Here is a 26,284-nt window from a genome sequence, read left to right as displayed (position 1 = left end):
ACTTTACCTGCTAATTTCTTCAGTTACAAACAAGCTTTCATCAGATTGACGCTTGAGATCAGTTGGGCTGGCTAAAAGGGAATTTCCCACCGATATAAACACACGTTCATGCAGCCGTTAATTTTTGGGGGTACGGACTCTTTGAGATTGAACACTCGGAGTAACACATGAATGAGACCCTAAGAATCGTGTATTTTGCCATTGCTTTAAATTTATTGGAAGCCTATCTGCTTAAGCTGACTAGTTCTACAACTTTTCACTATCTCGATCGTTTGTACAAGTCCTTTACTTCGTATCTAAATATTGGTTACTTTTCTTGACGTTTATATTAAACATGGTAAGGTCACGTCAGCGTGAGGTCCCACCATTTCTTGTTCTTCTTGCATGGATGACACAGCATCACTAGCCCCGGATAGAACAGCCTTCTCTGCATCTTTGGCCTGCTTTCCCACGTCTTTTTCCTCACATCGTACACGTGCACGGTCATCAGCCCCACCCCGTCACGCGTTCCCCCGACCACGTAGATCACGTCCCCCCACGCCAGCGCCCCGAAAAACGACCGAGGCGACGGTATGGACGGGATCTCTGTCCAAACGTCCTCCATAACATCATAACACTCTGAATTCATCGCAAACCTCCACGATATTATTTCAGGATCGAACGTCGTACCTCCAAAAACATACAGTTTGTTCCCAACGGCTACCAAACAGTGCCCGAAACGTGGGGAACGCATTGGTCCTAACGCGACGATGTTGTGCGATTCTGGGTCGAACCGCAAGAGGTCGCCGCTGGCTTGACTTAGCCCCGCTCCCTCGTGAAGACCGCCAGATATGTACAGCTTTCCGGCTACGGTCTCCGTGGCCTGTAGGAAGAGATCGTGAGGAAGCCGTGCGGCGTTGGACCATTTGTTTGTGCGGATGGAGTAAGACTCGACGATGTTGTCACTGGCCGACCCGCAGGCGTACAGCTTGTCACCGATGGCCGTTAAGGTCATGCCTGGATGGGAGAGTCAGAAGTTACACTTTACTGACGGACCGATAAAAAAAGTACGAAATATCTTTCTCTGTCTCTGTCCCTCTCTGCCACTCTCTCTCTCTATCTATCTGTCTGTCTGTGTGTGTCTCTATCTGTCTGTCTGTCTCTCTCTCCCTCTCTCTCTCTCTCCGTCTCACTCTCTGCCTGTGTGTCTCTGTTTCTCTCTGTTCCGTCTGTACCACACTTCTTAAAGCAGGACCCCTATCGCTCGATTCGTTTGCTCGCTCGCGTGGGGGCCCTGCTCTTTAGCCCCGGTAGACACGGTTCTGGCGCCGTCGCAACCAAAACAGCTTCAGCCAATCAGAGGGTTTGCTAAACCTCATCTAGAGCAAAAGCGCAAACTCCGGGACGCTGGGAAGCTATCAACCAATCAGGTTACGTTTCACATCGTTACTTTATGTTCAGAACAAATTAACCGCCAAACTGTGCCAAATAAGGATAGCTCATTAATTATTCATGAGCAACTGTCGCCAGAACCGTGTCTACCGGGGCTAAAGAGCAGGGCCCCTACGCTACGCGAGCGAGCTAACGAATCGAGCGATAGGGGCTCTGCTTTCAGGAGGGTGGTTTCTCTCTGTTCCGTCTGTACTGTCTCTCTCAGTGACTCTCTATCTCTCTCTATCTCTCTCTCTCTCTCTCTCTCTCTCTCTCTATCTCAGTCTCGTTCACTCTCAATTGCTCTCTACGACTACGACCCTGAAGGGTGCACATTGACCGGTGCCTTACCTGCATGTTTAACCCTTGGCTTCCTGAGGGGCAGCCAGTCGTGCTGACGCGAGTCGTATCTGTAAAACAGACTGACGTGTTCCTTGACCATAGAGTCACTGGACAGGAAATGTGTGGGGAAACCAAGCACGTACAGGAAATCTTCAACCTGTAAGATAAAAACACAACCCCTCAAAACTGCTATAGAAAGTAATTCAGGTTCAATTATAAGCTGTGGATATCTACTCTCCTCTTAACATCACAAAACCCACACATTACAGAAAAACTGGGATCATTCGTCTTCCACTGTCTCGGAAAAAGAAGTCAAACCCAAATAAGATAGAATTTAGTATTCTCCAAGCAGAGGTTTTGGTCGGGGGGTAGTAGTGGCCGGGATTTTCTTACGTTGCCCTCCCGTAACGTAAGAAAGGAGGGCAACGTAAGAAAGAAAGGATGTAACGTAAGAAAACCCCGGCCACTAATACCCCCCAACCAAAACCTCTGCTTGGAGAATAAGAATTTAGTGCTAGTATTTGGACTAGAATAGTCACATGCTACATTGTTACCAATTGACTGTCCGTCCTTCCATGTTACATGTACTTGCAATTAGCCTACGGGCAAGAACTTATCATATCAACCTCAAAAAGGCTATGTGACTTCTTTTACTTCTACCTGTTTATCACAGCCATTCATATATACTCACCACTGCACACGCCACCGCCGCGTCCTGAAACCCCTTCGGCACTGTAGTGACAGGCTCCCACAGGAGTTTCGACGCTGACGGCGCCCTGCATATCTGCATCGCCAATGAAGAGTCTTGATTCGCGTCTTCCAAACCACCAATAAGTGTCATCACAGGAGGCACCCTGGCGGTGATGTTAATATCTACACACACGCTCTGTTCGAACTTTTTTAGGTGCCAATCTCTCGCTTCTAGAACCATACGGATAAACTCACGGTCCGCAAACTCAGCTGCTATTCGGAAAACGTCTTCCTCAATGTGCCTCAAGCTGATGAGGGCAAATCTTATTTTCGACATAATCTTGCCAACAAACTTAGCCCTTTCTTCGAAGTTGAATCGGAACCACTTCACGTAAGCTTCGAAGATGTCCAACTCTGCGCACGTGAAGGTATAGCTGTTGTCTATCAGTTTGATCATTTGGGTGGGATAGAGGTATAGAAAGCTGGTTGATTCCGTAGCTTGGGGGAAGTTTTTGCTGACTAGTTCAATGGCAGCGGTCTCTAGCTTGGCAAGACCGTGATTGCTCGCCACCACGGCCATTTCAGCGCAGTTTTCACCGTTCATGTGGCGTTGCAAGTAATCGTCACACACTTGTAGAGCTTTGGGGATTTGTAGATACGTCGCGGTGAAGAGAATCTTCGTAAATTCCGTATAATCCTCCGTCAGAGACATCTCAGACGTATACATGAACTTGAGCAACGTCTCGAAGGTTTCTTCCTCCAGTCCTCGAAGAACCGCGGTGTTTTCTTGGGACTCTCTTAAGGAGTGTGTGAACATGGAGTGGAAGAAGTCGCTCTTCTCCATCAGGACTTGCTTGTGGACCTTGAAGCGGGCGTCTTCCACGTAGACAAGCACGTCAGGGGCCATCATGGCTGCCACTCAGAATTTAACTTCACGGCAAGTTCAACCTTATTCAACGGACCCTGGTAGTCCCATTTGGTCGGCCTATTACCCTGTAAAAACGGCATACATGGCTGTCAGTCAGAATTTAACTTCAACTTTGAAGATTTCCTCAGTCTTTAATAACTTATTCGCACCACTTTATTCATGGGGAAAGTCGTGCCATGTGTCTTTCCCAAGGGCACGACGTCAACGGGACAAATCAGGGAACCCCGGATTCGAACCCGGTATCAGGCTCTGGGTCCTGGGGCCAAACACCCTGCCACTACGCCATCGCGACGCCACTTTACTGGTAATTAAGAATAGAATTCTACTTATTGAATGTTGAAAATAGAGCTGGTCTTGGTGCATGGTGCATTATACATTACTATAGGAATGGTCCATGAATCATACATAGACAGGCGGTTAAAAGGATTACATACCACTACACCCCAAAAGGGAAGGGCAGCCTTGTGGTACGTTTAATGTACTATGTCATCCAAACATGTCACGAATGTCGCCTTAAGGTTACGATTTGGGCAGCAATTACAACAACAACGGTTTGCAATACATTGTCATGCCTAATCCTTTGCACAGTATTCTGTGTAGCAGATAAAAGACCGCGTAGTAAGGGTGCGTCGGGACTTCTGTTACATCGCTATATTTTACCGAATCAACACATCTTCAAAGTAATATAGCGCTTAACAGTAACGCCTGCTCTCTTAAGGTATTCAAACTAAACTTTTCTGTTTCAATGAGGAAAGCGAAGAGTGAAAAATATTCCTCGTACCTTGTTCTTGTTTCCTGGTCCATTGATATGAACCCCGCGCCCTTCAAAACACCGAGCCCAAAATAACCCGCGTGCCTGTCATAACGTCACATCCAGGCGGTCCAGGAATATGTCTTCGGGCTTCGAAAACGCAGCACACAAGCTTGGCGTTATGCTGATTTTGATAGCCTTAATTTTATCTTGGTGACTCTTTCCGTGACGAAATGCTTCTAAATGCCGCGACGTGACCGTAGGACGTGAAGACGTCAGTGAAAGTGCTCTTGTCGTCATCGCAGGTCACTGTGTCACGTTGTCGTCTGCAACGGCAGCCATGTTGTGGGTGGGCGGATATCAACGCCGCCTACTGGTTATGACGTGAATTACAGCTGATGCATATGTCGGTGTAAAGCCAGATATGACTTGTTGCAATGACTTCCACAGAAAAGGGCTCTTTCTTTTCCAGAAACTCTAACCGAGCAAATTTTCTAACACACTATTGTAGACCTCAATATCAAAGTCAACCAAAGCAATATTAGGGACCGAAAAATGGAAATAAAAAAAAGCTGAAATCTTTATTGCAGTGACATTTACTAACACTGTCTAGCACATTTTAATAACTTCATACTTCGAGCATATCAAAACCGTGCAAAAACATGCCATACGATGATCCCCTTAGTTTCGCGAGCCTATAAAAACCCCGGCGACGATTTTCAATGAGTTCTCATATTACAACGTCATAGTCATATTTTTGCAACATGGATGTTGCTATACATTGTGATAGTGTTGTTTGAACTAATCGTGTATAGAAATTACTATAAATAGATTGACCTTCAAAATCCGATTTTCGGGCCCTAATATTGCTTGGGTTGCCTTTAAGATGATTTAAAAGCCTTTAAGAATATCACAGTTGAGCTCCTGGTTTGAATTAGTTGGTAAACTGGAGAGACCCCGGTTCTCATCCATGGAAGGGCATCCTGGTTGGAGCTGCATTCATTCTTTGGAATTAAGGGAGGCAACATGTTCGAGGAGGTGCCTGGAGCATGTTATAACAGCCTCATTGCCCAGATGGGTACTTACTGACTTCAAATTTTATTTATTCATTTATTTATTGGTTCAGCATGTACATGCCAGGGTTGCCCAACTAGCCGTAGGCTATAACTAAGGGGAAACCCATGTGCGGCCAGAGGACTATAGGTTTTGCACCACTCACACCGGGAAGGACCCCTACTCTTTTCGATAAGTGTGGTGGGTTCTTTAATGTGCTCGAGGTGTAGCTCTCTTCAAACACGGGACCTCCATTTAACGTCCTATCCGAGGGAAGTCCCTAACCGAAGCTAAGTACTCATTTACACCTGAGTGAAGTGAAGAAAGTCGTGTAAAGTGCCTTTCCCAAGGGCACAACATCGGTTGTGGGCGAAACACCCTACCGATTGCGCCACACGATGCCACACAATGCCACTACTACTTCAAATGAATATATCTTCTGGCTAACTAAATAGTCATCCAACAAACGGTTGTTCAACTTTAAAAACTATTTAACTGTAATAAATGAATCGGGGGATACTTCTATCTTGTCTATTTTTCAAATAAAAGACTGAAGCTATATATCTGTTGAAACAAGAGGTTTACTGACGACAGGTAAGCAAATAACTTCAGCTCATTAACATACTACATGTATCAATATTAGTCATTGTATATTTGGAAAGGCACTGGGATATGGACAATTATTTTCAAGACCTATATGATAACATGTTGCTAGATATACACACCCTCCTAAAAGCAGGACCCCTATCGCTCGATTCGTTGGCTCGCTCGCGTAGGGGCCCTGCTCTTTAGCCCTGGTAGACACGGTTCTGGCGCCGTCGACACCAAAACAGCTTCAGCCAATCAGAGGGTTTGCTAAACCTCATCTCTAGCAAAAGCGCAAGGGACGCTAGAAAGCTATCAACCAATCAGGTTACCTCTCACATTGTTACTTTTGGTTCAGAACAAATTAACCGCCAAATTGTGCCAAATAAGGATAGTTCATTAATTAGTCATGAGCAACTGTCAGTAATGTCGCCAGAACCGTGTCTACCGGGGCTAAAGAGCAGGGCCCCTACACGAGCGAGCTAACGAATCGAGTGATAGGGCTCCTGCTTTTAGGAGGGTGGATATACAATTCAGCGTCACATGTTGATAAAAAGTGCATGCTGATTACGTTATATATTATTTCAATATAAATTTCAATGAAACATTCTATGGTTAAAGAAACAGATATTTGAATTTTAAGATAATCAGGTTGTCAAAATCCCCAGTCTTTCCATCTCTACACTGACCAGTATCATTTGGCAAAAAAGTGTTCCGGAAAATAACCCAACCAGAGAGTAATATTATAAAGACCTAGCAGACAGCAAAATGCTCTCAGTACTGATGATATGCGAATCTGTATGTTTTATGAATATCTGAATAGCTAAAACGAAACACATTTTCTTGGATACATACCTAGATGCTGAAGTGCAATATAATATCACCATAATCATACGAATTCAACAACAACAAAATTTTTGGTAGAAATATCATGGGCAAAAAACTGAATAACTAAAAGCTCCTTTTTCTTTGATAAACTTTTAAGTGCATTCAATACCTTACTTGCAAACATCTTTCAATTTGCAAAGAAGTCAAAGCAAAGGGTTTTTTCATGTATTGCCAAAAAAAATTAAAATGGTTAAATAGCCTACACTTTGCAAACCGTCTTTCATATACAGTGTACATGTTATTGCAGAATAAATAAATGCTTTGACTTCACTTGACATGTATCCAGAAATGACACTTCTGAAAACACAAGAAGATATGTCACAGAAGAGATAGCATAGACATGTTTGTGTGGAAAATAATGATATCATAAATATTCTAAATCAGCAGGGATAAATCAAAATAGCTTTGGAATGGCAAGCAAAAAGGCAGTGATTTGATTACATTATATCAGATATCTTAATTAGACAAATATAAATTATAACATCACCAATATAAATTTACACGGTCTGAGCAAAGACACAAAATTTGTCACCAAAAATGTTGGCATGGTAAAAACAAAACAAAAGGAAAGGTTTGATTCATTCACTGATATTAGAAATTTCAAAGTGTTCATTATTGGAACGGTTTATTCTTAAAATAACAGGAAAATAGTAATCTATACACAGAAGTGTAATGTACACATGCATTACTCATAGCAGGCCCAAGATACAATCCCATACATCCCATGGCAGGGGTTTTTCTAGAAAAATTCAACAAGAGGGAGCACACACAGGCAAGGGAGCGAATTCTATGTATTTATGGAAGAATTGATCGCTGAGAGAATGCTGTATGCTGGAGATTTAGCTAAAATCTGAATTTGACAAGGGGGCGCTGGGCTGAAACAAGAGGGTGCAGCGCCCCTCTTTCCCGATTTAGATTAACCCCTGCATGGTACAATATACGCAATATATAACATACACATATCTAAATTATATGACCTGCGTCCCTTGCAACCAGCAAATTCGATAAATAATATGTTCATGTACATGTACTCACTATAACCATTAACAAGTTTATCATTTCTGTTCTTGTTTTACTTTCGCTTTGTGATGCAATAGCAACTCATGCATCCTTGTCATATATGTATGAAATTGTTTACTTTCTTCCATTCCATATAATACAGTATAATTCATCTTGTGATACATAGTCTGTGTCTTTATACCTGCATAAGTTATGATTGTGAATTTAAAAATTTTTGACAGTTTACTGCATATGGAAGTATTTTGGAGCATATAATATCATAAAAGAATGCAAAATATGTGACAGCACATAACAGATGATTATGAGTACTTAGTGTACTAGCAAATCTGACATATTTATTGGAATATTCAAGTCTAATATTAGGGATAAACTGTGAAATGCCATAGACAAATACTACTACAATAATAGAAAGAAAATTACAATTTCACAGATAGAAAAATGCCAAAATATGGTAACATGGGCTTGCAGTTGAAAAACTTGAACAGGGGTGCCAAAGAATTCATCTGAATTTTACGGAATTCATACAAGTTTTACGGAATACATACGATCCATTACGAGAAACATACGCATTTTACAGAATTCATACGATCCATTACTAAGAAACATATGAATTTTACGGAATACATACGATCCATTACTAAAGAAACATATGATCCTTACTAATTTGTTTGCCATCAAGCTAGCACCGAATCTAGCTTTGTTTGGTCCTCCTAGTTGGTTTAAGCCTAGTCATTAGTCTTAATTCAGTGTAGATTGAGATATTTAGAGTTTAACAGGATGGGATACGCCATTATTAAGCTCTTAAAAGCCAAGATATCATACAAAGAACTGGTTATCCCGAGTCCGCCATCTTGAATTTGGCGGTCATGTCATGTGACCCAACAAATAGTAAGGATCGTATGTTAACTAGTAATGGATCGTATGTATTCCGTAAAATTTGTATGTTTCTGCGTAATGGATCGTATGCATTCCGTAAAATTTGTATGAATTCTGTAAAATTTGTATGAATACTTTGGCACCCCTGTTGAAATACAGCAAACAAAATATGAGTACATTGAATGGCTAAGCAGGGAAATTGCACATGGATTTTGCCCCAGCCCCTTTTACATCTAACAGTCTGTAACTGATAGTGATAGTTTCTCAATCACTACATATAGCCACCAGAGAACCAGCTCCTTTTCTTATGTCTTATATCTTAGACATTAGGCTATCTCTTTCCATTCCTTGAACACCGTTGCCATTCAAAGTCTCTGTGTCTACGATGTGTATTCTTAAGCTGTCATCGTTTTTAATGAATATACAAAGCTGGAGCACACACAACATGGCTATCATCAGGAGTAGCGAGCAAATGATGAATATCTTGTGTGTGCCGAGGACGTCGTCGTTGTGTAGGTACATCAGTCCGATACACGCGATAGAGTTCAAGGGGACGCGGAACCAGTTGACGATGCTGGCACGGTTTTTCTCGGGGATGATTCTGGTGCGGAGGTATCCCATACAGGGGAAGTACATCCCGCAAGCGAGCTCGAGTAGGAGGAACGCGAGGAACGATACGGTTGGGTTCTCGTGGTGAGGGTGCGTGGACTTGATACAGGAGACCATGGACGTCAAGGCCAGGAGGACCGATATGGCGAGGACATGCACCGCTTGGAGACGGGCGTGTTTCGTAGTTAGGATGTGGAACAGGGACGAGCCAATCATGATGCAGATCATGAACGAGGAGAACACCACGCCGAGCGGAGGTCCTGACGGGTCTAACACGGGCGTCCAGATGAAGACGAAGATATACATACAGCTTTCAAACAACGACTGTATAGCACCAATCAGCACGATCCGCTTGCTTCTGACGATCTCTCGGAGTCCCTCTATGCACAACTTGGAGAATCTCATCTGGCGTGTGCCGTAGTTTTCATTCCACTTTGTACTTACAAGAACCCCCGATGCGATAAGTAACGGTATTGCCATGACGAAGGGCGCTACGGGTCCGTAGTTGAAAAGACCGGCGAAGACGTTCGCGGCGATTCCCGCCCCGATGGCTAGAATTCCGTTCCAGAACGTTGCTCGCGAGAACGTGACGGGAAGCCATTCCGGAGGGAAGTCGTGCGTCTCTATGTGCTCGTACACGTACCAAGACTCGAACGCGGTGAACAGCAGTGATGTGGAGACGCCTCCTAAGACTCTACCCAAGATCAGGACTCCGTAATGCCTGGAGAGTTTCGTCAGGCAGGAAATGGAATACACCACGGCGAAGCACACACAAAGCCTTTTCCTCCCGTACCTATCCGCTAGCACTCCCGTTCCAGTCCCGAAAATCACACTCGACGCGAATCCACACACGTACAGCACAGCGATCTGTGACTCCTCAAACCCGTAGTGACTGTACAGTTTGTACAGATAGGGACCCTGTAGCCAGTCTGCCAGAAGAGCCAGGAAATAGACTTTGAAGTAGTCCGTTTGGAACTTTAGAAAGATGGGATTGGACGCTGATATCTCTGGTGGCTTGGCTTTTCGTGCCATGATCTCCATACCCACACAGAGTGCAGATAGGAAGAAGAAGATGATGCACACGAATCCCTCCATGTTGTTGGCTTATAATCTGTGGTCTCAGCTTCACTGTCATTACAGGGGGGCAAACTTGGTATTTGTCACAGCCTCATGGTGAAAACCTTGAAAAAAAAACACAAGGGTTTTGTTACTATTGCCCCAGGACAAAACTTACGTCCTTCAAATAAGGGGACCCGTTCAGGGGACAACATGTTGAACATGTTTATGGTGTTAGATTTAGCACCCGTGTCACGATGGCCGAAATTTTGGCTGATATATTGGGCATTCGCTAAAAAGCCATTGTTGCTGGGCATTCGCTAGAAAGCCAGGTAAGAATCTTCAAGTTCGCTTTATTCAACTTTGGATCAATGGATTGACTTGAAACTCAGGATTGATTAATGGGAGCACAACCTGAATATATTCCAAGCAAAAAATTAGATTCGTGCAGCGCAGACTTTGTCGGCATTCGCTATGCGTCAAATAAGCTAACAATAGTAACATGAGACAATACAAATCTAACTGCTTCCTGCATACAATTTTCAAAGTCTCTTTTTCCATCAGCTTATTTTTCACAATTTTTTTCTGTTCAAGTCACCAAGAGTCAAATACCTAGAGAGACAAATCATTGACTCGTAACTGAACCAAGTGAAACCAAGCACCCGAAGATTCCACTTCTAAGCTCTAGTGAAATAGACAACATTTAAGCAAGGACAACAACAACAACAACATTTTTTTGTAAATGGGCAGCACTGGTATTTACTTACAAAGATAAAGCTCAGTCAAAATACCAAACCTCACACATCGCCATACTCTATGCATTATAGCACTACAATTTCTAATCAAACATACTGAATATGGTCACAATAGAAAGTATGTTTTCACTTTCAAATTTTGGTTTCACAAGTTTACATGCCTTCTATTCGCAACACTTTCGGTTTACTGAAAGATCACGTTTAAGTTTTTGGTTAAATATTTCCAGAAATACCGTTGCGCTTTCCAACTCCAAAGCCGAGGTTTGTGGTAGATCCGGTTTTGAGGGTGCCACATCACAATAATCAAATATTTTGATACAACTTTCTAAATGGCTACCGGTGCGAACGGTTACGTTTCATGTGGGATACGCCGGCTGGGACACAAGTAATCGTCAAGAAACTATGCGGCATTAACATTTAGAAGTCCTCTGATTGAACACAACCACGACCTGGGGTCGTTAACGTCTTTTAAAGAAGAAAAATCACACAAGAACGGTGGAAGAATCGTAAAAAACTCACTTTCTCTGACGTGGGCGCTGCCATTTTGCGAACAAAGCATCATGGGACTTCACTACTGTTAGTAACTGAACGGAAATGTTTTCTTAATAACGTATCTTTATAGAAAAACTATAACTTTGATAAATATAATATGATAAAATATGATAAAATGCATTGATAAGTTGATAGATAAAACTGATTGGATTAGTAAGTATTCGGTATTTTTCGGTAAAGTTCGTGGCTTCGTGAGTTTTTTTCCGGAAACTGGCGAACACGTCTGATGGTATTGCATGCTGGGAGACAAATCTCCCTCTTTCCTTCTGTCCGCCATCTTGGCGAAAGGTTGGTATGATTACTGGCGTTGAATCCTCTCAAATCCTCCAATTCTAGACATAATCGAAGTCCCAAAACGTGTCGACCTAAGAAATAAAACATGTGTTAATCTTTTTAGGGGTGTATGTTTCGTGAATATTGTATTTTTGTGAAGAATCTGACCAAAAGTTTAAGCGAGGTCCCGGTAGTGTTTTTAGGGGTATTAGCTCGTGTGTGGTATATACGTGTACGATGGACGAAATATTTGTTTTTCTGGACAATTTCGACTTCCAGGTGTGGCAGGTTGTAGTTTTGATTGTATGTCAAAGCCTTTTTATGGGCTACCACTTGTTTTTACCTTTTTACGGTATGTTTATGCGGTGGTTTAAACTTCGAAGCCATGTTGGCAGCCATGCGTTTGAGCCCCTAAGTTAGTGGGGAGGGTTGCTGTGGTTTAACAGTTAGTTCTTCAACGTTTCTTAGGATATACAATGTTTAGAATGTGTCAACGTATCATCAACTTCCTTGGTATCATATGGGATTCAGAATATTGCATTTACATGTCCATGAATTGTATGCTAAATGCATTGCCAAACGATAATTTGCTACCACTACCAGTTGCCATACCAGTATAATTAAATACTGTGAATGCATTTAAGTTCGCTTGGTTTTTATTTAGCGTTAGGGAGAAAATGCAGTGTTCGCGATGGTTTTTATTTCGCGTTGGAAACAATAGTAGCGCTACAGTCATAGGTGGGAAAAAAGTTTTGTGGTGGTTATAAGTTAGCGCTGAAAGTTCACCACGAAAACCACGAACATAAAAACACCGCAAACATTTCTGCATTTGCAGTATGCCATCATTCATCAAATGTTGGAAAGGAAAATCCATGCATACAAGCTATAATTACAAGGTATCTAAGCACAGACCTACCTGAAATTGATGATACTTCTGTTTGTTTCAGCTTCAAGATGGGTGCGTACAAGTATGTACAAGAATTATGGCGGAAGAAGCAGTCAGACGTGATGCGGTTTCTCCTTCGTGTCCGCTGCTGGCAGTACCGTAACCTGTCCGCGATCCATCGCGCCCCCCGCCCCACTCGCCCGGAGAAGGCCCACAGGCTGGGATATAAGGCCAAGCAAGGTAACGTTTCTTTATTTCTGTATTAAACCTTCCGTTTACAAAATGGAGGGGGAGACAATACAATGCCTCTGCTACTTCTCAACGTACAAAATACACAAGTAGATAAGAAGAAAACAAATGTACAGTAATTAACTATTAAGATGCAGAAATATACTCTAAATATAACATATTCAAGTACAAAACACTATGGTGACAATAATCAGAGCCATTATTGTGGCCTTGTGGGGTAGTACAGCTACAGAATGATATCTAACACATACAGACGTTGTATGTAAGTAGTAAGGACAACCTCAAGCCAACCGTACACACTCATGCCACATCTTCAGAAAAGACGCTGTCGCCGCAAGTTCCCGTTTAGAACTTCATTGAAGCCCACATCCAGACGTTGTAGTCACTTGACTAGCTCAATTATAAATGTAGACGGTGGTAGCATGCATAGTCCAGTGGTCTGTGACCCTGCCTCTGGACAAGTTGCTGTGAGTTCGAATCCCGGCTGTGTCTCTCACTGGACTAACATGCACGCTACTGGAAATGGTTGAGCTGGATAGCTTCCTGCGAAACGGCGGAGGCGCGTGCTTGTCGTGTGCCTTGGCATATTTACTACAGTAGTTTCGAAATAAAAACCATACGAACTTAAATTTACAGTAGTAGATGGCTGACTTGACAATACATAACATTCTGTATGGAACTGTTTTGCTGCAGGGTACGTTATCTACCGTATACGTCTCCGCCGTGGCGGCCGCAAGAAGCCCGTGCCGAAAGGTGCCACGTACGGAAAGCCTGTCCACCAGGGCGTCAACCAGATGAAGTTTGCCAGGAACCTACGATCTGTTGCTGAGGTACGTTGGATTTTGATCATATACATCTCACTTGTCTCGATAAAAAAATGCACATGCCAGAAAAATGGCTATTGTTGTATCATTTACCAATATCTTTGTTCCTAGTCTGATACAACTGTCTTCTTTATGGTTAGCAATTTTAAGTCAAGTGCAGATGTATCTTTTGCTACGCAACCCCATGGCCGTTGCATGGTGTTGTGCCGGGTCTCAGATATCCTTCCTTCTGTCCACCCTTCCTTTTCGTCCGAGCTGCATACAAGCTGCACCTCGCCAGGGGGCGCTTCATGCTAGGCCATGCAGACGATCGATGGGGAGGGCAGGGCGTAACACAGTCTATACATGTCATTACACGTACAACCACCATTTCATCCTCACCATTATCTAATGGTTGCGTGGCCAGCTTTTTTTCAAAGCATTTCTTGTTTTCCCAGTATTGTTTGTCTATTCCACTGTTTGTATGTACTATCCCTCCTCTGGGTATCTGCAGCAAAGGTGAATGATGAATACTTATTCTTTCCCCATCTTATCGACAAATGCAGAAGCTTGTCTACTCAAGCCAATCCAAATCTGACACCCGCTGCAATACTCAGACCTTTATACTCCTCTCTGTATTGTCTGTCTTCTATTATTTATACTTGAGTCTCGTTACTGGAAGACACCATTTCCAAGTGCAAAGTAGCAGTTGTTAATGGCAGTGTTTGTTAGGTACCGCTGAATTGATATCCAGTTAACAATATGTATGAACTGAAAAGTATCAGTGGCCGTTATTTTTAAATTTCAAAACAAATGACAAAAACTTTGGTGCTCTTTGGAGTTAAATACTGTACCTTCATTTTCTTGATGTATCCCTAGGTTAACTGTTCAGAATTAAGAAACTCCTCGGTTCTTATCTTGATTCTCTTGTGTCCTGCCATGATGTCTGTTTTGGGGCTGTTATTTCTAAATTACGAAACAAATGACAAAAACTTTGGTGCTCTTTGGAACCCCATGTTAAATACTGTACCTTCATTTCTTGATGGGTTCAGAAATAAGAAACTCCTTATCTTCCTTTTCCTTCTCCTGTGACCTTGCATGTTTGTTTGTTTTGTGTGTGTACCTCTAGGAGAGAGTTGGCCGTGCCTGTGGTGCCCTGCGTGTCATGAACAGCTACTGGGTGGGCCAGGACTCAACCTATAAATTCTTTGAGGTTATCTTGGTGGATCCATTCCATAAGGTGAGTAACATTGCTTCCCTTGACTTGTATCCGAAGTCATGTTAAAGAGCATATTCCCATGTTGTTACGATTCACTGAAATGCACATGGACGCCAATGCACATCCATGAAAACTCAAGGTGTATTTGATATTTATTTTTATATGCTACTAAATTTGATGTATTGCATATGCACTAGAATAACGGATGGCCTACATACTAGCTCTCAAGCTTCTGGCCTCCCTTGCACAGTTGTATAATTGTTATTATTATTTTGCTCATTGTAATTCCTTTTACTTAAGATAATTTCTTGTCATTCAACTGCAGTCATGTCCTGTATGCTCCTCATACAACCTATTAGTAAATGGGGTTTATAGACGAAACATATTTTATTACCAATTGCTCAGTTAACCATAACAAAAGAACCAAATTAATTCAAGAAGTCATCACGAAATACCCCAACTTTTACACACGGATAAACAGAACGGCACTTTCCTCTTCAAATCACAGAACCCACAAATTCTGGAAAGAGTGAGGCGTTTCGTCTTCCACTGCCTTCTAAAAAGAAGTCCAACCCTGCTTGTCTAGATATAGCCAATACTAGTATAAAGTAGTCTATTGTTACAACAGTGTCACAGTTCACTGGCACATGTATGTTTTCCGCTATATTTCTACAATACACCTCATGTATATTTTCCGCGATATTTCTACAATATACCTCAGGCATGAACTTACAATAAAACGTTCTTATATTGACGTGTGCTCTTTTATTTGCTCCTCTCCTAGGCCGTTCGCCACGACGCAGAAGTTCAGTGGATCTGCAAGCCCGTCATGAAGCACCGTGAGCTTCGCGGACTCACGTCGGCCGGCAAGTCGTCCCGCGGCCTGGGCAAGGGTCACGCTCACCACAAGACGAAGGGCGGTTCCTGGAGGGCGTCCTGGAAGCGGCGCAACACCCTGTCGCTCCGTCGATACCGCTAGAATTGAACACCAACCAGATTGTATTATCTGTAACATTTTGGGTGAACTATTAAAGAAGCACCTTCCTACTGAAACACTCTTGTTTTGGCGTCTGTTTTTTTCTTTCTACTATATGCAAGTTGTATGAAGTTTAAATCATGGATTAAGACTATATTCCCATTTGTGGGAAATCCTACTGCATTTGTAATGTATGATATGCAGCCATGTTATGATTATGCATGGCTTATGTGTTGTACACAAATGATAACCATTGGGTGGATACCTTGACTGCAAACATGAATCATTCTACATAATCATTACATCAAATTTACCAAGAGGACAACTTGAGACTCCAGCGCTTAGAGGCAACCAAAGCAATATTAGGGCCCAAAAATGGAAATGAAAATATAATAATGCTGAAATCTTTATCGCAGTGACATTTACTAACACTGTTTAGCATATTTGCGAAATAACTTCACACTTTGAGCATTTTAAAACCGTGCAAAAACGAGCCGTAGAATGATCCCCTTAGTTTCGCGAGCCTACAAAAACCTCTGCGACGATTTTCAGTGAGTTCTCACATCACACCAATGTCATATTTTTGCATCATCTCACTACATTGTGATATCGGTAGTGTTGTTTGAACTAATCGTGTATAGAAATGACAAGAAATTGACTTGCAAAATCCAATTTTCGGGCCCTAATATTGCTTGGGTTTCCTTTGATACCATTACCGGGGCTTGAAATTGATATTTGAGAATAGGTGTTCATGTATTTTTAAATACATGAACACCTATTCAAACTTAGGTGCACAACGTAAGTAGAACGTCAGCGAAGGTTACAAACCCTACTGCTTTTCTATAGCCAGCTTCAAAATTTTAAACAAGTAATACATCAAAGTATGACAAAGTCTCACCTCACCATATAAACTACAAACATTAATTCCTTTTTCTCACAAAAATATTCTGCATACATGTATTTTAGTACCTTTACCCAAGGACATTATATAAAATTCCCTTGCTTTACCCTATATAGGCTACAATAATATGTAGGCACAACCACAGTCAAGAATTGGCTGCGCAGTTCCGTCAAATGAAATGGCCCTACAAACTCAAACATCAAGAAACATTTAAGGATGAGAACTATTACACATTTCCCCGAATTGTGACAATTCATCTATTCTAAATACACAAATAACTTTGTAAAACATACATGTACATGAATTTTCGTTTTCTTGCAAAACGCTACAACGTTTTCTTCACAAACTTTGCTCGCGGCATTTTGTCCATCTTGTACTTAGCCAGAACCTTCTTCGCACTGCCGTTGACCACATGGCACTTCAATCCCAGCTGATAGAACATGTCACTGAAGGCCGTGACCTCTGCACAGTTTCCTCGGCACCACTTGTGGCGGGCGCCCCCTAGCGGAGTTGTTTTGTACTGCACGTACCCAACACCCTTGCCTGTAGTAGGGTCGTGTGAAGGAAACATGTCCTTGCACTGACTACAAGGAGGAACTAACTTTACACCTGGTAATGGTGGACACTTGGGCTCAGAGGATGGACGGTACCAACCTCCTTGGTGGAATTGAAAAGCTCGACATGACAGAATCGGCTGATTTTCAGGGACGACTCTCACCTTACCCAATGGCTTCCCTTTCTCTGTTTGGTCGAGACTTATAAGAACTGGCAGAGAAACAATCGGGTGCCAGATCCAGCGAGCTGCGTGTTTTATGTAGATCTCCCTTAAATGTTTAGGGAGAGGTACGCTTCCGCCCCAGGTCTTCTTCAGGACTTTGTTTCCAAGCTTCTCTTCCACGCAACATAGAGTCACGGACAGAAAAGCGCTGTACCTCAATGGCTTTGATATCTTCCCGTTGTGGTCATACCCGGTGAGCCGGCGATTGAAATCACGGAAAAACTCGAGGATGGCGGAATCTGGTAGTCCCAGGTTACAAACCTAAAGGGAAAGAGATACCTTGTCATATAAACCACAACATGTGAGGGCCATAGAAAGATTTGCATTATCATCTCCATGAAAAAATACTTTTTCATGGGGATATTGTTTTGAGTGTGTTTGCGTGCGTGCATGTGTGTGTCACCGGATGCTTCAAGTCAGCATAACTGAAGAACGTCTAGATGGATTGTAATGATATTTTGTATGTAGATAGGTGTTGGGAGGAGAAAGGTCAAGGTCGATTTTGGGTCCCCTGGTATGTGTCACTGGAACTGTAATGGTGTATTTGTCAAAATCTTCTAAGGAGAATAACCGAAGAAAGGAGCAACAGATTTTCATGTTATTTACTATGCAGCTTGGACAAAGATGTACACAATGAATTGCAAATTATGCAAATTGGGACTGAATTTGCATAATGAGAATTATCTATATTTCCATTTTAGGCATGCTGTGACAGGTGTCAGCTGTCAGTTTCAAAAGTGGGTCATAAATTCCCTAGGGACCCAACAGGTTGTGGTCATACCACGGAGGGATATAGAATCAAATTTGTAGGTAACTGGAACTCTTGATACACTCAAGCTAGCTTGGGCAAATAAAAAACACCATATATAAAAACAAATTTCATGGGTCCTCAGACTCTTGTTAACTTATTAAATTCTATGACTATACAATTGATTTTGCCATATGTGTGGTCACTTTCAAAGCTATACAAAAGTGATGTTGAACTGACCTCGTTAATAAGTATGGTCGTAGGCGGCAGGGGGTGTGGGCGCACGAAGTGCTGCTTTTTAGCAAGCCGGCGAAGTTCCGGACGCCCCCTGAGGAGGGTGATGTTGTCTAGGTTCACCTGCTTGTCCTGCTGAATCCAGTGCCACAGACTGTGAATCACCTGCAATAGGCGAGGTTTGTTATGACGTCATGGTTTGTTATGACGTCATGGTTTGTTATGACGTCATGGTTTGTTACCTACTTTTCTGATCAATCTTTTAGCACCAAAATTGAAGAAGACGATGTCGCATTTTCCTACTCTGACACAACGTTGACAGGGTTGATTTGAAAGTTTGGAAATTTGAACAAGACTGACTTCCCCAAAACTGAAAAATGATAGTGTTGTCTTGAATATCAAGGGATCTTATCTGATTGAAACTTCCTTGGATTATGTGACTTTTTGGTAGATATCTGAGTCATTCTGCATGGTTTGATAGTGTTCCCCCAAAAAAACAGTACAGAAAATGTTTTACTTCTCTGACAGTTATTATGGTAATCCGTCCCTGCTATTGTTCTAGGCTGGCAGACGATCTAATCCTTTTATGAATTTATGTGGTTATAGGGGCCAATTCACACCTCAAACTGCTAGGCAGCTCACAGTAGGAGCACTCCCTTTACGACTTTCCCAGGGTAAGATTTTTGCCGGTTTAACACCATGGTTGGGCGGGCCGCCATAAGTGCGATATACTGTATAATCATGCTAGCATTTTCCCAGTCGTTACCACCCCCAAGCCCCCTAATCAAATCATGATATTTTTCGATTTGCACTGGCCAAGTTGGTGTTACTGTTACAACTCACGGTATTCGTTAAAAACAAATCAACATCGCCTGATCCATTCGAATGACTACCAGTTTAACGAAATCCCACCCCACCCAGCCAAACTCCAAAACCCTAAATACCTTTTCTTGACAAATATCAAGGCGTTTTGTGGCTTCGTCCCTCGAAAGACCCGCCTTGCCGTACAAACTCCTTAGCTTGGGGACTGCAAAGTCCGATAAGACGCCTAGAAACACGTTACAACTCCACTCAACAAAACGCGCCTGCTTTTCTTCACCCATATTCCTTTTTACTTTACCTTCGGAGATTCTCACTAGTTTCGCTGCAAACTGTGCTAACGCCCTTCATAACATTCGTCATAGTTTCTGTTCCTCTTTTTTCAAGAAAGTCGGTCATGCGTCAGAAAGTCAACTCGGAGACTACATGTCGTGAACCCCTCCTTTGTTTGGGCTCCAATACCGTAACTCGGCCTTTGTTTGATTACATTTGTATTACGCTAAAGGTCATCACTTACGAAAGACGTTTCCTGACTCACACCTAGACTCTACCAGTCTCCACGGGTTGCTGGGAAAATAGTAGAAATTGGCCAAATAGAGTCAACTGTATGAAGGGAGTCGGCTATGGAGATAAGGTCAAACATTGCAACCCTGGATTGCAATGTTTTACCTTATCTCCATAGCCGACTCCCTTCATACAGTTGACTCTATTTGGTCAATTTCTACTATTTTCCCAGTGACCCGTGGAGACTGGTAGAGTCTAACTCACACCTGTGATCTTGACGATAAGCCCCTCTCCCTGTCATACAAACGTATCACTTGAGGCAGATTTCTTTTGTCAACCGTGAACCGGCTACTACGCAACTTTCAGGCCCACCTCTGTTAAACCTAGCCTCTACCAGGCTCCGTGGATAGCTGGAAAAATAGTAGAAATTGGCCAAATAGTGTATTCCAAGGGAGCCGGCTACGGAGAGAGAGACAATAGTCCGTACATGGGTCACCTATTGTCCCTCTGTCCGTAGCCGATTCTATTTGACCATCTACTATTTTTCCAGCGATCCATTGAGGCTATGTTAAACCACACAGTCAGTTCTGCGATCCGTAGCCCCGCGAAAACCGTTACACACCCGGCCCCAAATCGGAGGATTTGTGGGACGAGTTCAAACGTTGCGTACCTGGCGAAAGCACTTTAAAATACCACGACTTCCCTCACTCCACCCAGGTGTAAAAATGGGTACCAGACTTCGGTTGGGGAGGTAAAAGGCGGTGGAAGGAGAGGGATGGGCTCTGACTTCCAATACCGTGCCCTAAACACAGTGAATAACATTCCACTGACCCTACGGCCCCGTCCTATGGCCCAGAATTATTTGTAAGTCGACAATAAATACTGATTTAGAGATACGAAATGTGATGTTATGGTTAACCCTCAAACACCCGAACCTATTTTTGCGACTAAAATGACTGAACGGGGTCAAAATTGACCCCAAAATGTGTTGTTCAGTAAAACCTCCCTTTTCACTTTTTTCGCTGATTATAATCCGTACATTGTTTCATCAATGTAAGAGGAATGTTTTGGCATGTTTAGGTATGAATAATTCCCGTTCATTATCATGATTTATGCAAAAAGATCAGAAGGACCACGTCTTGAACTATTCCTATTTAGACCGGGAGGGGATTTTTGAAGCCCACGCCAAATTTAAAGCCGCCATTGCCTCTAATCAAAGAGAAAACAAATACCACACAAGTAAACAAAATAGCCTGTCCTTGAGTTAATTTATGAGGGACATTGAATTTTACTTAACAATATTTTGACAATTTCTCTGCCATCTCCCACCTTTTAAACATGTAGACTGCCTTCAAGGTTTTGAATAAACCAGTTACTATCATTAACCAGTTAATTGATGGCAGCAATTAAACTGAAAAGCATAACATGATCCAATCATCTCATATATAATATTATAAGTACAAAACAACACACATGACATGTAGTTCACATGAACAATAGGTAAGAAATTTTCTTAGGTAAGAAAAATTCTGTCAAAACATTTCTTTTCTAGTTTCCTCAAGTTCTAACAGTGCAACAACTGGTTCCTTACGTAACAAATTTTGCTTGAGCCATCTTGTCCATCCGGTACTTAGCCAGAATCTTCTTAGCGTTCCCGTTTAACACGCGACACTTTTGATTCAGTAATTTGAACATCTCGCCGAAAGCGGCAATCTCCGCACAGTTTCCCCTGCACCAACTCGGACTAGCGTCACCTAGCGGAGTAGATGCGTACTTCACGTATCCATTGCCTGCGGTGAGATCGTGTGGTGGAAACATGTCGGTGCAGTGACTACAGGGAGGGATGGGCTTCACTCCCGGTGACGGTGGAAACGCGGACTCAACAGATGGGTGGAACTGGAAAGCCCGACAAGACAGCATCGGCGGATTTACTGGGGCGACTCTCACATTTCCCAGTCCGGGACTTTCGTCTTTTTCATCCAGACTGATAAGCACTGGTAGCGAAACAATTGGATGCCAGCGCCAACGAGCTGCGTATTTTATGTAAGTGTTCCTCATGTGTGGCGGCAGAGGTACGCTTCCACCCCAGGTTGTCTTACCGCCCCGCTCTTCAACGCAACACAGAGTGACTGACAAGAAAGCACTGGACATCAGACCCCCCTTCTGATCACGATGGATCATCAAGCGGTTGAAGTCACGGAAAAACTCAAGTATTGCGTAGTCTGGACGCCCCAAGTGACAAATCTGAAATACAATTACAAGTATAAAGATATGTGGTCGAACTTTGGATAAAACAAAGAAAATATGGACCATAGATTTTGCATTACGAACCAACCAACTCGTATTTTCCTAGTATCCACCGAAAACTCATGACCGTATAGCATGTCCAGGACATGAGATACTTCTGCTGCAGTACCATAGAAAGCCGCCTCGTGGCCCATTTTGCCGACACTTGCTGATAATAGAGAACCGACCAATGAGGAAGTGGTTGCATGACAATCAAATAGTTGCATTTCTATGTTTTTATTTTGCATTTCTACGTTTTGACGGCGGGGACTATGGGATCGGTCAACGAAGCTCTCAGTTGCTGCATCTTTTTTATGCATTATATCAGTTATAATATTAATACTTGGATATCATATTTTAAAACAATGTGATTTGGGAGGAAAACTAAATTTGTGCATTATTTTTGCTTCTTTGCCTCCTTGGCCTCGTCTTCATTCTATCATGTCCGCCGCGTGAGAAAGGTACTGTATAAATGTGCGTGCGTGCATAAAATGTATTCTGAATCATAACCTCATTAAGCAGTATGGTCGCAGGCGGCAGGGGGTGCGGACAGACATATCGCTGACTTTCAGCCCGCTGACGCAGTTCGGGACGACACTGTAGGAAGTCGATGTTGTTCAGGTCCACACGCCTGTCCTGCTGAATCCAGTGCCACATGCTGTCCATAACCTGTATATATAGGTTGTTATGTCGATGTTGTTAAAGGAAGGTAAAGCAGTTTTATATCCAAAAAAGTGGAAATAGATAAATACTGAAATATCTATGGTATTGACATTTACTAATACTGTTAAGCACATTTGCGTAATAACTTCATACTTTGAGCTTATAAAACCTCACAAAAACGAGCCTAATGATAATCCCAAGCACACCCAAACTAGTTATTTTGGTACGGTTTCCACACAAAAAGGTGGGGGTGTCCCTGTGGTGTAGTGGTCTACGCCTTTGTCTCTCACCACATCTGGTTCAAATTACTTGTCGAGCAGAAGAACTGGAGTGCAAGCCCCGGGTTAGGACACCTCTAGATAAGAGGCGCATTGAGTCATACCAAAGACTTTATGAAAATGGTACATACTTCTGAAACAGTATGGAAGTTAAACACACTCCACTGCCAGTGGACTAGCCCCCTGCTGCAGTGATTGCACAACAGTGTGGCCCAGGGCTATTGAAACAGGGATGGGCACCGCCCTATACATCAATAATGGTGTGGGGGGATTTTAACTTTAACTCCACAAAAAAGGTAGGAAATCCGTGAAATTGTTGATTCATAACATATGAAACTAGAGTTCCACGAACACATTATCTTCGCCAAATAATCCGGCTTATTATGGAGAGAGATTAATATCTACATGCTTATCACCCCCTGCAAATTCGATCATACACCATACTGTTTGGAAGTTATTGGGGGGGGGGCGAATGAGTCCAGTCTAAATAGGGTTAAAAAATCATTTGGTGGTACAGGACTAGCACACGTGTCTAGTGAGCTGATGTATGTTATAACTGGTCATGAAAAAATATGAGTATGTTGATATTATATGGGCCACAAAGGTTTGATATTGCAGTGTTGTAAGACTTGTAAGTTGAAAATGATCTATCTACCACACAAAAATCATGACCATAGCACTTTCAGAAAATATGCCCCCAAATTTTCAAGCTCCGCTGCAGTACCTTAGGTACTCCCTAGAAGACCCATTATTAAACTTGACCTTCCTTTCTGTAAACCCTACCCATCCACTAAATATCATGCAGAACCATCGACAGCTTCTCGAGTTATGTTGTCCACATACAAAAACACTTACACACAAAACCCGCTGCAGTACCGATGGAAATGCTAGGGGTACCATTTTTTTTAATTTGACCTCCGTTCTCACAACCGCTACTCACCTACCAAATATCATGAAGATCCATCATTGTTTCCGTCACTTTTTTGCCTACATACAAACACATAAAAATGCAAAGTCCGCTGCAATACTGTTGGAAAACACTAGATAAAACGTTAACCATTTTCGAACTTGACCTTTCTTTCCACAACCACTACACACCTACTGAAAATCAAGAAGATCCATCAAAGTTTTCTCAAGTTATGCTCTTGACATACATACAGACCCACCCAACAGCTGGAGTAACCGAAAACATAATCTTCTCGGCGAAGATAACTATTCGTCTGCACCCTTGTCGGTCTGAGATATTTGGTTCACTTGTTGAGGTCCTATACCCCATTCTCACACGCACACGAACCTTTCCACGACACATATCTATGCGTCTTGAAGCCTCGTCCCACGAAACACCTGCCTCGTAGTACAAACTCCATAGTCTGGGAACTCCGAAGTACCAAAAGACGTCTACAAACACGTTACAACTCCACTCGACGAAACGCGCCCGTTTTTCTTCGTCCATCTTTTATTTTTGACTGCTGAAACGAGACACCCCTGTTTACCTGTAACCTTTGCCGGCAGCTATTTCAAGGATTGCCTCATAGTTTCACTTCCTCTTTGTTCGTGGCTATTGTCAGCTTAGGGCTTATTCACTAACCCCTGAGGAAATACTGTAGTACACAAATCCCAGCGTAGAGGCTCAAATGCTCGGGCAAAAATCGTGTATTTTTGCTCACTTTTCGTCGCTTGAGTCTTGAAAAACAGGTTTTTAATGAGATTAACGTATGTCAAAGGCACCAATATCGATTGTTTGCAAGCATAACGATAGCAAGAAACAAAAGGTAGGCGGCGTCCCCACTCCCGAAACCACAATGCAAACCCAACATTTAGCCTATAGTTGTGGGTCATTTTACGATATAATCGGACAAGATTTTATACGTAATAATAGTTTATTGCAAATTCATGCCCGTAGGCTAATTGTATGTTGACAACAGTGTCGAAATACAAATGTACGGTAAAACAAAAGGTATACATGTAAGATCATTCTATATTGCTATTCTATAGTAAGGTTCTATATCTATGGTACTAATGCGGGGTTTGATTTCTTCTCTGAAAGCAGTGGAAAATAAAAAGTCCCACACTTTCAATGATGAGTGGGTTGGGAGATTTTAAAAGGAATATGAGTTTCTGTGTATTTCTTAATCTTATACAATACACCGAACTTTACGATTATGGGCTATACAGTTATTCATTGTTTTTACAATTGAGTGGATGGTAAATGGTTTGGTGTTTTGGAATTCTATACAGATAGACGAATTATACAGAAAAAAGGTATACAAATAATTGGCATACTTGTAATTCTTGATTTGTTAACTGTAACTTAACTTTAGCTGATTTAACGGTCACTAGTCAACAGGTAGAATTTCATAATCGCTAATATTTGATCACTAATACTTGAGACAGTAATGTTTGTTCCCACCGTTAAAATTAAGTGCCGTGACCTACTCCATTTTCCCCCAAGCGCTATATTTTCCTGCCGCTATATCAAAGTGATTTACAGTATACTGTACTTCATACACATTGCCGTTAACTCAGGTCCCTCCTTTGGTCATGACGAGATTTACGAAGCTTTAGGGATGACATGGCTTTTATTCAAATATATTGTACATGTATTACAGTTTATTCAAATACATGTATTGCATGTTAATGTTAAAGGTCATTGATTGCGAAAACGTCTTCTGACTGACTTGCGCCTTTGATCTTAAGGTAATTTTAAGACTCTCCAAGCAGAGGTTGGTTGGAAAGATTGTGGCGTTCGTCTTATATTCTCAGTTTTCTTTCTGTCGGCCCCACCTCTGCTTGAAGAGTAAGATAAAACCTCTTTTCGCATACATCCTTTTTAATAGCCTCCTTCTGAGGTTTTCTTTTTGTCTTTTCTTTTTATTGATCTGTACTGTTTTCTGGTCGCTCTTGTATTCTTCAAGTTCAAGTTATGAGCAGGCTTAAAGGCCCCCATCTCGCCCATATACTAGTAGTATATGGAAATCCCAGTCCACAAACTAGTATAGTTGTGCTACATATACTTCAGGTTTGCTACGTTAGTTTAGCGATTACGGGACTTTTTTATGAATATGAATTGGTATTGAATTTTTCTTTTTATTTGAGTTGAATGTGTGATAGTTGTGTGTCGATTTCTTAAACACGTGAATAGAGAAAACGCT

The 26,284-nt window shown here is 42.2% G+C and overlaps 4 protein-coding genes and 1 long non-coding RNA gene across 5 annotated transcripts; 1 reads left to right on the top strand and 4 right to left on the bottom strand.

Annotated features, from left to right (window-relative positions):
• Positions 1-236: 236 nt before the first annotated feature.
• LOC136420774 (kelch-like protein 13) lies at positions 237-4,518 on the bottom strand. Its single transcript, XM_066407877.1, has 4 exons — positions 4,152-4,518; positions 2,444-3,435; positions 1,762-1,909; positions 237-996 (listed from the first exon to the last, which is right to left on the bottom strand). The coding sequence occupies exons 2-4, from the start codon at positions 3,350-3,352 to the stop codon at positions 344-346; spliced, it is 1,710 nt and encodes a 569-aa protein (XP_066263974.1). The 5' UTR covers positions 3,353-3,435; positions 4,152-4,518; the 3' UTR covers positions 237-343.
• A 3,454-nt stretch (positions 4,519-7,972) lies between these two features.
• LOC136420531 (molybdate-anion transporter-like) lies at positions 7,973-11,545 on the bottom strand. Its single transcript, XM_066407466.1, has 2 exons — positions 11,483-11,545; positions 7,973-10,333 (listed from the first exon to the last, which is right to left on the bottom strand). The coding sequence occupies exon 2, from the start codon at positions 10,245-10,247 to the stop codon at positions 8,856-8,858; it is 1,392 nt and encodes a 463-aa protein (XP_066263563.1). The 5' UTR covers positions 10,248-10,333; positions 11,483-11,545; the 3' UTR covers positions 7,973-8,855.
• A 172-nt stretch (positions 11,546-11,717) lies between these two features.
• Positions 11,718-15,998, top strand: LOC136420530 (large ribosomal subunit protein eL15-like). Its single transcript, XM_066407465.1, has 5 exons — positions 11,718-11,803; positions 12,736-12,914; positions 13,617-13,753; positions 14,856-14,966; positions 15,730-15,998. The coding sequence occupies exons 1-5, from the start codon at positions 11,742-11,744 to the stop codon at positions 15,922-15,924; spliced, it is 684 nt and encodes a 227-aa protein (XP_066263562.1). The 5' UTR covers positions 11,718-11,741; the 3' UTR covers positions 15,925-15,998.
• A 185-nt stretch (positions 15,999-16,183) lies between these two features.
• Positions 16,184-19,444, bottom strand: LOC136420529 (uncharacterized). The gene is made up of 2 exons (XR_010753245.1): positions 18,589-19,444; positions 16,184-17,861 (listed from the first exon to the last, which is right to left on the bottom strand). It is a non-coding gene; the product is annotated as an uncharacterized lncRNA (long non-coding RNA).
• A 1,914-nt stretch (positions 19,445-21,358) lies between these two features.
• LOC136421233 (uncharacterized) lies at positions 21,359-24,628 on the bottom strand. Its single transcript, XM_066408426.1, has 3 exons — positions 24,427-24,628; positions 22,702-22,860; positions 21,359-22,149 (listed from the first exon to the last, which is right to left on the bottom strand). The coding sequence occupies exons 1-3, from the start codon at positions 24,583-24,585 to the stop codon at positions 21,493-21,495; spliced, it is 975 nt and encodes a 324-aa protein (XP_066264523.1). The 5' UTR covers positions 24,586-24,628; the 3' UTR covers positions 21,359-21,492.
• Between the last annotated feature and the right edge of the window lie 1,656 nt (positions 24,629-26,284).

Source organism: Branchiostoma lanceolatum, chromosome 15, assembly GCF_035083965.1.
Source record: "Branchiostoma lanceolatum isolate klBraLanc5 chromosome 15, klBraLanc5.hap2, whole genome shotgun sequence".
Taxonomy (NCBI): domain Eukaryota; kingdom Metazoa; phylum Chordata; class Leptocardii; order Amphioxiformes; family Branchiostomatidae; genus Branchiostoma; species Branchiostoma lanceolatum.
The sequence above is the reverse complement of the archived record's forward strand: the minus strand, read 5'-3'. Positions and strand labels throughout refer to the sequence as shown.

Bases quoted from the DNA above. Each gene is read 5' to 3' on its own strand.
- LOC136420774 (XM_066407877.1), bottom strand. From the start codon at position 3,352: ATGATGGCCCCTGACGTGCTTGTCTACGTGGAAGACGCCCGCTTCAAG. The intron at 1,910-2,443 runs GTGAGTATATAT...TTTATCTTACAG, and splicing joins CGGCGGTGGCGTGTGCAGTG to GTTGAAGATTTCCTGTACGT. The intron at 997-1,761 runs GTAAGGCACCGG...TCTCCCATCCAG, and splicing joins GCCAAGGGTTAAACATGCAG to GCATGACCTTAACGGCCATC.
- LOC136420531 (XM_066407466.1), bottom strand. From the start codon at position 10,247: ATGGAGGGATTCGTGTGCATCATCTTCTTCTTCCTATCTGCACTCTGT.
- LOC136420530 (XM_066407465.1), top strand. From the start codon at position 11,742: ATGGTATTGCATGCTGGGAGACAAATCTCCCTCTTTCCTTCTGTCCGC. The intron at 11,804-12,735 runs GTTGGTATGATT...TGTTTGTTTCAG, and splicing joins GTCCGCCATCTTGGCGAAAG to CTTCAAGATGGGTGCGTACA. The intron at 14,967-15,729 runs GTGAGTAACATT...CTCCTCTCCTAG, and splicing joins TGGTGGATCCATTCCATAAG to GCCGTTCGCCACGACGCAGA.
- LOC136421233 (XM_066408426.1), bottom strand. From the start codon at position 24,585: ATGGACGAAGAAAAACGGGCGCGTTTCGTCGAGTGGAGTTGTAACGTG. The intron at 22,861-24,426 runs GTTCGTGTGCGT...CTATATATACAG, and splicing joins TAGATATGTGTCGTGGAAAG to GTTATGGACAGCATGTGGCA. The intron at 22,150-22,701 runs GTTATGATTCAG...ATTGTATTTCAG, and splicing joins CGACCATACTGCTTAATGAG to ATTTGTCACTTGGGGCGTCC.